This window comes from Oncorhynchus keta, chromosome 37 (assembly GCF_023373465.1).
Source record: "Oncorhynchus keta strain PuntledgeMale-10-30-2019 chromosome 37, Oket_V2, whole genome shotgun sequence".
NCBI classification, from domain to species: domain Eukaryota; kingdom Metazoa; phylum Chordata; class Actinopteri; order Salmoniformes; family Salmonidae; genus Oncorhynchus; species Oncorhynchus keta.
The window spans coordinates 2,288,961-2,299,275 of NC_068457.1; the positions used below are offsets into that span (position 1 = coordinate 2,288,961).

A 10,315-nucleotide genomic window follows, 5' to 3' on the forward strand; every position below is an offset into this window, starting at 1 on the left:
TATTTAATTTGCACAGAGAAAGAGAAAGAGATGAAGGGGCGACAGAGAGAGACAGTAAGAGAGAGTCAGACAGTGAAAGAGATAGAGGGAGAGAGAAAGTGTTTGTGAAAGTGGATTGAATAAGAGAGAGAGAGGTGTGTGGGGACCTAAAATAATTTTCCCTCAAAGGTTATTTAACTTGGCCATTTGCAGTGAGATGGTTTGCCAAGATAATTGTCGCCGGGGTGACTAAACTCCCCACTGAAGTCATTTTTGGCGACCCATTTCAGCGAGAGTTGAGGACTGAAAATAGAATGAAATAGACTCATTGAGGGCCATTTCAGTCAAATTGGATGAAAGTTGCGGTGCACAAAGGTTGCCTCTGCGTGGAAAGCTCCAGCAGATGAAAATTAGCATACTGATCATATTCTAGAGAGAGAACTAATTACCATTGCAGTGTTTCAGCTTTGCCTTTAAAACTTGGATTGTGTCTCCAATGCCATGGGCCCTGGTCAAAAGTAGTGCACTAAATAAGGAATAAGGTGCCATTGGGGATGCAATCTTGTTCATGGAGTGAACAACTGTTTTAAAAAGGTCGGCAAATAAGCAGTAATGAACGCGAGGACTTTCAGGGCGAGAAATAGATGGCAGGGCATGAGTAATTCCTGTTAGTCAAAAATAATTTATATTCAAGTTCTTAACCCTATTGGCTAGCTAAGAAGGCTGCAAATAAACTAATTGGGTTACATTAGGAAATAACTCAGTTGTCGAACCTCATCACACAGGTAAGACAGGCAATATCAATCTCAACGAAAATATTATTAAGAAATCACATTTCCAGCAATAGGCCTACCACACACCGGTTCTGAACAGTGGATTGAGTATGCCTATGGTTGGTGTGATGAACATATTAAACATATTGCAAACGGAAGAATACAGTCTTTATGTTAAAAAATGCATTGTGGCGCCCGAATGAGCACCCTACATATGTATGTGTGAACACTGAAGCTCTCCCCTCACCTGATAGGAGTTGGGCCAGAAGGTACTGATGGCCAGCTCGGTCTTGACCCAACCCTCGGTCACCGAGCCAGAGGCGTTCCACACAGGGTTACCCTGGGCGCCGCCGTTCACCTTAATGTAGACATTGAGTGCCCCGGGACTGGAGCCTTCGCGGCTGGATAGAGAATAGTGGAAGTCGATGCAGTGGGTGTCGTTCTCCTTCAGGGTAGGCAGGAGCAGGTGGGCCTTCTGTCCCGACGCCCGGCCGGAGCCGTTCACCACCATAAAAGAACCTATCGGGGACGAGAAAGAACCAAGACGTGAGCTGAGACGAGGAGGAGTATTTCCTGCCGAGAACAGACCGATTTGTTTTCTACCAGACCTGAGTTCAAATATTATTTGTATTCTTTCAAATACTTGAGCTGCACTTGACAGAGTGCAGCTCAAAGTGAAAGCCCCACCCCTCTGGCACTATAGGCAGGCTCAATCAATCGCTCAAAAGTATTTGAAAGAAAACACATACTATTTTAACTCACTATTTGAACCCAGACCCATGAAGTATGAGGAATGTCTGAGGAACAACTACTGCTACAGTGAACTATTGTACTTGTACTGTAAAATATTATTGAAATCTGCAGGGAGAGAAGAACGAGAAAGCAAGAGAGCAGAGAGATAGAAAGTAGTGTAAAATGGGTGAGATTCAGACAGGAAGAGGGATGAATAGGTGTGAGAAGACGTGCTGCTGGAATAACAAAGAATATATTGGGGTGATATATTCTCAGGGATGTTGCTTTGATAACTGAACATCAAGCCAGGCAAATGTCCACCCTGGCAATATTCTGGCTTGTGTGCCTTGCAATATATCCACTACTCTGATGTAAAACAACATACACCCACATACATACAGAGCGTATGTGGTTTTATAGCTTCACTCACATTTGGCAGTAGGCTATTCTACAGTGGGCAAATAGTGCTGGGAGAGTTCTGGCATAAGGCATGTGGCTTGAATCATAAAGACTTTTCTTCCCAAGTGTGACAATTAGACGATTAGGATGAGTTATTGCAAAAATTGTCTCCGGACACTTTGAAATCATAATTGCTGTAGACCAACTCGGGAGACCATTCCATGAAAGGAATTATGTAATTTATCTTGAATACTTGACCCAGATGATTACCTGATTCTAACTGATACACTTATCAAGGGTCGCCCCTTGGCTTCCATTCAAATCCAGGCTGTATCACAACAGGCCGTGATTGGGGCTCCCATAGGGTGGAGCACAATTGGCCCAGCTTCGTCCGGGTTTGGTCAGTGTAGGCCGTCATTGTAAATAAGAACTTGTTCTCAACTGACTTGCCTAGTTAAAGAAAGGTAAAAAATATATCTAATAATAATAATTACTAGAACATTAGCACATTAGCAGCAAGGGCAGCTCCCCTTGAAACCATAATGAATTCCCTGACACAAATGAGAACTTAAATGTGTCAGTGGAGAGTAAATGACAGGGTTGAAATAACGACAACCTCTTCCTAGGCAAATTTTGTCAGAAACCTTTTAACTCGCCAATGATAAATGGCGTCTCCTAATGTGGCTAGGGCCATAGGATGGCATGCGGAATCAGACGATTCATCACCAAAAGTATCTGAAGCACATCAATGGGTTATGCACAGAGGAGATACAGTATCAATCATCCCAACCTTGGGTCCGGAATCTAGGCTGATAAAATGTCTTATTTGCCTCAGCCACCACCGTTTTACATCAGCACTCTTGCCAACCCCATCTTGCCAACACACTGACTCACACACACATGCACACAAATATACTCACAGATTCACACACACCGGCTCAAGTGTACACACACATACAGTACGTCCATGTTCATATATTTGATTATTTCTTATTGCTGTTGCATTGTCGTGAAATGAACCTTCAAGTAAGCATTTCATTGGACGTTGTATACCATGTGTATCCCGTATATACAACTAATAAAACATTACATTTGAAACACAAAAACTCACACAAACACAAACGTGCACACACACAGAACACAGATGATGAATGTAAACCAGGGCACCTTTTAACCTCTAGAAGTGTCTACCTGAAATACTGGGGGTGTTAAATGTCATCACAAGTTTCACATGGTCGAAGAACCATGGGATCATATGGAGAGAATTTCAAAATGAACATGAGAGACATGAAAATCTATGAAAGGGACATATTTTGTTGATATGAAAATGTTAGCAAACCATGGCCAGAGGTAAACAAGTTTCAGGGATCTGAACATTGTTTAAAATATATTTTATGGAATTTTCATGGAAATTGTATTTAATATAATGATTTGAACTTTTGGACTTTTATTCCCTGCACCCCGTGTACAGTGAGCTCCAAAAGTATTGGGACAGTGATAACTTTGTTGTTGTTTTGGCTCTGTACTCCAGCACTTTGGATTTGAAATGATACAATGACTATGAGGTTAAAGTGCAGACTGTCAGCTTTAATTTGAGAATATTTTCATCCATATCAGGTCAACCGTTTCACTTTATTGTAAATAAGAATATCATATATTTCTAATAGTAGGTTTGAGGCCCACCTACTCCCATACACACGGATATAAGTGCAATAAAGTACATATTTATTCCCCAGGTGTGCTGTTAAAACTGTGGAGAAATGGGCAGAGTAAAAATAAAAGGCCTATCGGTCACGGGGTATTCAGATCAATAGTAATATGGGCAGCCATTAAGCCAATCAACCGGTGAGTAAAAAGAGCGAAATTGCTCCTGACCAGCTCCACACTGGCTATGCAAGGGGAGAGGCCCTCGAGCAACTACAGTACCAACCACCACCAGCTCAGAAATATCGTACCAAACATCATGCCTGTTTTAAACAGCTTCTTTCTCAATGTCCATGCTCCTTTTGCTGCAATATAAAGACAAGGAATAAGAATTGGCGATGATAAGACAATAGCCATAGGTGGGCCGAGTGGCAATCATGTTCTCTAACTGTCACTATCCCCAAAATGTTTTAGTGTTTGTTTGTAGCAGGGATTTACCACCCCCTTCTGTACTGGTGGATGCTGTTGATACAATTTCAGAGTACTTAGAACCTTTAACCTGGTTTGGTTTACCGCAGCCTCTGATAATTTGAAGAATATTTGACTCAAATTTGGCTTTCATAGAGTCAACGGACTCTATGAAAGCCAAGTTTATTCACCCCAAAGGATCGAACAACTGAAATGACAAAAACACATTTCCAATAGTGGTAATATTTATACCCCAATTTGGGTAGAATCTCCTCCTTCTCGCTAAACTAATCTCCAAACCTACACAGATTAATGTAAGAAACCCATCAAACTTCTCTCTAATTTTTACAAATAGCCACCACAAGTACTTAATCGAGTGGTGTTTTGGTGTCACTTTCCTAATGCATGTATTAGAGATACAAAACAGAAAAACATTGATCCTCATTAATTAGGATATTTATTCATTTTGATTCTCCACAGGAGTCGTCCCTTCAGGATATGGTTTCCTCTATAAGCTGCATGCCTGACCCTGAATTGGCTCTAGATATTTGTATATCTCTGGCAGACAAACACGCCATAGAGTTTAAAATATAACTAATCTGTGGTTCTCTGTAAAACTTTCCGATCTCATTATGGTGAGAAATCAGGCCTGGACCAAGGCTAGAAAAACTGATTCAGTAAATGATTGGCAGCTTTTAGGCAATCGAGAAATAGATGCACTTCCTCATTTAAGAAAGCTAAATCAAGCTACATTCTATGTTCTATCTCAGACTCTGCTGATCCGTCTATATTTTGGAAAACAGTAAATGCACTGAAGTGTGGAAATTCCTCTCCTTCTCTGCTTAAGCAAATTGTGTCAGACTTTGGCTCAATGGAAGATCAGTCACCTCCTAGTGAATATCTTTTTTTTTATGTATTTGTGATGTGCTAGATGCCTTTCTTAAGATTGATGTGCGAATAAAAAGTTAACTCGGGCAGATTTGCTTGATCCTTTCTTGCTACGGCTTGTTGTTCCACTGATAGCGGAAACTCAAAACACATATTTATTACCTGACGGTGGTTTCCGGATCCATCCCCAGGGTCTGGAAGGTGGCCCCTATACTGTACTCCCCCCATAAATGACCCGTGTGACCTAAATAATTATCGCCCCATTTCCAAACTCTCTTGCCTACCTAGAATCTTAGAATCCTTGATAAATACTTATCTTAGATCTTTTTTTTAAACTATGAAATGTATTCTAAATTAACATTACTCAAGTTTCCGACCTGGTCATAGCACCATCTCTCCTGCTACTATAGTTTTAAATTATGTTATTAATTGTATGAATAGGAAGAAACCTGTCTAAGGCTTTTAACACTGTGGATCACTCATGACTAATTCAGAGGATTTATATAATTGGCCTGAACCAGCTGCGTGTAGCTGGTTAGAAAATTATTTAACGGACAGAACACAGTGTGTATTTACAGATGGTGTTAAATCTGGTTCTGGACATTACAAAAAAAATCCTGACAATTAAAGCCTCCTATTTACCCTGGTTCTAGATTAGTTGAATAATCGGCAGTTTCCCTCGGAAGGCCAGTGCACTGGAAACATAGAAAAAAGGGTTCAACAGCGAAGCTGTAAATCTGAGACAGAGTGGGGACAGGCAGCTGCCACCCAGCAGCCCAGCCGTGGAGCAGCTGGGGTTTAAACAGTGCAGCTCCTCCTCTTTCTCCTCTTCTGTTTTAAAGGATTTCAGACCACTCTCCCGTAGAACTGTTCTACTACACCCTGGCTACACCCCCACTCAGGGGCCTGTCCAGGGTCCCAGGGAAAGGAGAGTGCATTCCCAGCCCATGCCAATGGGCCTCAGCCCATTTCACACATTTAACATGCCCAATTCCCCGGTCCCTTCACACTCCGCCTCCACGGCAAAGGCAGCCGTGGCGGGCTGACGCCACAGAGCCACGCAGGGTGGACCCCATATGTTCCCTGTCCTCGATGTGTAATGGTCCTGCATGATTCGCTTCCTTTCCCCTCGCCATGCCCTAATTATTGCCATCCAGCTTCATCTGGGGCAATGCCAACACACATTCGTTCACAGTTTCCCGCTACTTGTCACTACATTCCTTTCTTCATCACAGCAATAGGGCATCATCCACTATGTTTTACACATATCCCATAGTAACAGGAGGAAAACGAAGGGCGCGAGACAACAAGCCCAAAGGCTTAGTGTAGGAATTTCACTTGGCCTTTTCAATAGCACGCCAGACAGCCTCGTTGACCTTCTCTTATTGGAAGCTGGATACTATGATGCTGTTAGACAGGGGTGAGGATCAACACCCCGGGGGTCCTCAGCTAATCTGATAAGTGGGAAATCAATAATTGGTACAGCAATGCGCCTGAATGCAAATAGCTTGATCGAGTCGCCAACACCAGTGCCTCCCTCTTGCAGTTAAGCTCTGCCTGTTTCTAAACCTCAATTTACCTCTTGATTAATACAGTGATGTATTGCTTGTAAACACAACAACTTTGGTATTAAGGAGAAATTGACTTCCAGTTCAACTGGGAGGAAAAGCTTTTAAAAGCATAAAAGGTCATTCATTTAGTCACATATAATTATAGAGAAGGGGGGGGGGGGTCTTTTGTTTGGCCCTGGGTATTGATATTGTGTACATTTTTCTGGAAGGTGTGTACAATGTGTTCTATTCATGTATTTGTTTACAACTAATGTCAAATGTTGACAGTTAATGATTACCTTCATTAATGGGATATTTAAATAGCTAATAATTCCAACAATGATTTTAGATCTGCATGGTCATGGACACCAATTCCATTAAGAGATGTAATTCAACTCTTAGCTCTGTTACATTAAATTGAGTTTCTAGACATTTGCACAAAAGAAAGGCAAATACACAAGTTCAATTTTGGTGAGTGTTCATTTTCAAATAGTTACTTATTCTTATTGATGTTCTTTTCATAATTGTTTCATAAAATACAAGTCTAGAATTCCTTTACGTCTTGTCAGTTTTTAAAAACAACAAAATGCTTGTGAAAGCTTGTCAAGAAGTACATGTTTACCTGTTGATATCAGCCGGCATAGAAATAGGTGTTTTATCACTATGTTTGAGAAAAGAAAAATAGATCTTGGTTCTGAAACCACACCGAGACTGCATTATTTTCTCTTTCTCCAGGAACAAATCACAGCCTTAAATCGGTTCAATTGTGAGGCCTCACTCGGTGGCAACTGCTCCAGTCAGGGCAAGGCTTCTGCAAATTGAACACTTCACAACCACATCTGCTGCACAGCACTACTCAAAAGGTGAGTGTTTTTTAATTTAAAAGCAGCCAAATCACCAGGGAAGATCATAGCAGCCTCTAATGAGTTTTTTAAATTTAACTAGGCAAGTCAGTTTAAGAACAAATTCTTATTTTCAATGACGGCCTAGGAACAGTGGCATAACTGCCTGTTCAAGGGCAGAACGACAGATTTTGTATCTTGTCAGCTCAGGGATTTGAACTTGCAACCTTCCGGTTACTAGTCCATCGCTCCAACCACTTGGCTACCCTGCTGCCGCAAAGTGCGAAAGGAAGAGGCAAACTAATAACACCCTCAAATAAATTATAAGCAACGCTCATCTGATAACAATTGATGTGAAAGCTGTCTCAACAATGAAATGCAATCAATTTATAATCCTGCCGTCCTGGAGTTCATTCGCCCATTAATAAAAAAGTGAAAGGCATTGTCCATTGTTTCCATTCCGCTGACCTGGGCCAGGTTTCCCAAAAGCAACTTAGAACCTAGGTTCATTGTTAGAACCTTCGTAGGTGCATCGATAAATCTCCAAGCTGTTTCCCAAAACCATTGTTACTAAAGTTGCTCTGGAAAATACTTTTTATTTAATGACTGCCTCAGAACACCCGCTAAGTGTGTAGTTAGATACAATGCCTTTGGAATTTATTCAGACCCCTTGACTTTTTGGTCACCTCCCTGACCAAGGCCCTTCTCCCTCAACTGCTCAGTTTGGCAGGGCAGCCAGCACTAGGAAGAGTCTTGGTGGTTCCAAACTTCTTCCATGTAAGAATGATGGCCACTGTGTTCTTAGGGACCTTCAATGCTGCAGACATTTGTTGGTACCCTTCCTCAGATCTGTGCCTCGACACAATCCTGTCTGTAAATAAGGTATTTATGTTTTTTATTTGTAAAAAAATTAGCAAACATCTGTTTTCGCTTTGTCTTTATGGGTTATTGTGTGTAGATTGATGAGGATAAAATAATAATTTTATCAATTTTTAAATAAGGCTGTAACATAACAAAACGTGGATAAAGTCAATGGGTGTGAATACTTTCCGAATGCACAGTAGGTTTCCAATCTCCCAACCTCATAACTAGATAGCAAGAAACCATTTCAGGCTATCAATCAAGTTAGAGTAGCCAGCTTGGCTAACTATCTAAGCTGACATGTCTGGCAAGGTTATACGATTTTTTGAAAAGCAAGCAATAACTAAATTATCGTATTTCGTCGCCCTAACGTAGCCTTCACTGCTATTCGCCCAGGAGCTAGCTAACGCACACAGATTAGCATCACTGTAGTGCTATTCACTCAACTGTACGACTTGATTAGTTCAGTGTTAACTAGCTACATAGCTGTCTTTGTTTCCAAGATAATTGTGTAGTTTAGTGTGTGTAGCCTTGGAGTGATTATCTTAATTCACTGAGGTTCGCTAGCCAGCTATTTGTCGTCCTTAACGTAGGAGACTCTGCTAGCTAGCCAACAGCTAACTGCTAACAGCTAGCCAACGTCTGCTGTTTTGAATTCAACAACCCGGTCAGGTGGTTTCACATTTTCGTTTCATTGCAGTGCAGCGGTTTGATTTGTTTGATCGTGGCTAGCTGCATAGCCGTCTTTGTTTCAAAGATAATTGTGTAGTCTAGACCGATTCCCTAGGTTAGCTAGCCAGCTATTGTCGTTCTTTTAACTCAACGTAACGTAAACAACACTGCTAGCTAGCCAGCTAGCCCCGAATAGCAGCACTGTAGAATTATTACACTCAACGGAACGACTTGATTAGTGTAGTGTCAACAACGCAGCTACTGCCAGCTAGCCTACTTTAGCAGTACTGTATCATTTTAATCATTTTAGTCAATAAGATTCTTGCTACGTAAGCTTAACTTTCTGAACATTCGAGACGTGTAGTCCGCTTGTCATTCAATTTCCTTGCATTAGCGTAGCCTTTTCTGTAGCCTGTCAACTATGTGTCTGTCTATCCCTGTTCTCTCCTCTCTGCACAGACCATACAAACGCTCACACACGTGTGGCCGCGACCACCCTAACCTGGTGGTCCCAGCGCGTACGACCCACGTGGAGTTCCAGGTCTCTGGTAGCCTCTGGAACTGCCAATCTGCGGCCAACAAGGCAGAGTTCATCTCAGCCTATGCCTCCCTCCAGTCCCTTGACTTCTTGGCACTGACGGAAACATGGATCACCACAGATAACACTGCTACTCCTACTGCTCTCTCCTCGTCCGCCCACGTGTTCTCGCACACCCCGAGAGCTTCTGGTCAGCGGGGTGGTGGCACCGGGATCCTCATCTCTCCCAAGTGGTCTTTCTCTCTTTCTCCCCTTACCCATCTGTCTATTGCCTCCTTTGAATTCCATGCTGTCACAGTTACCAGCCCTTTCAAGCTTAACATCCTTATCATTTATCGCCCTCCAGGTTCCCTCGGAGAGTTCATCAATGAGCTTGATGCCTTGATAAGCTCCTTTCCTGAGGACGGCTCACCTCTCACAGTTCTGGGCGACTTTAACCTCCCCACGTCTACCTTTGACTCATTCCTCTCTGCCTCCTTCTTTCCACTCCTCTCCTCTTTTGACCTCACCCTCTCACCCTCCCCCTACTCACAAGGCAGGCAATACGCTTGACCTCATCTTTACTAGATGCTGTTCTTCCACTAACCTCATTGCAACTCCCCTCCAAGTCTCCGACCACTACCTTGTATCCTTTTCCCTCTCGCTCTCATCCAACACTTCCCACACTGCCCCTACTCGGATGGTATCGCGCCGTCCCAATCTTCGCTCTCTCTCCCCCGCTACTCTCTCCTCTTCCATCCTATCTTCTCTTCCCTCGATGACATCCGATCCTCGTTGCTAAGTCAAACACACCGCTGGTTCTGCTCACACTGCCCTACCCTATGCTCTGACCTCTTTCTCCCCCTCTCTCCAGATGAAATCTCAAGGTCTTGTGACGGGCCGGGCCGCCCAACAACCTGCCCGCTTGACCCTATCCCTCCTCTCTTCTCCAGACCATTTCCGGAGACCTTCTCCCTTACCTTACCTCGC

At 42.7% G+C, this 10,315-nt stretch overlaps 1 protein-coding gene across 1 annotated transcript in view; it reads right to left on the reverse strand.

Moving 5' to 3' along the window:
• The window catches only part of LOC118370053 (receptor-type tyrosine-protein phosphatase T), a 488,900-nt gene that overhangs the window by 327,358 nt on the left and 151,227 nt on the right, over nt 1–10,315 (reverse strand). The window contains exon 3 of the mRNA XM_052498885.1: nt 1,000–1,271. Within this exon, the coding sequence (XP_052354845.1) occupies nt 1,000–1,271 (272 nt within the window). The remainder of the gene's footprint in view (nt 1–999; nt 1,272–10,315) is intronic.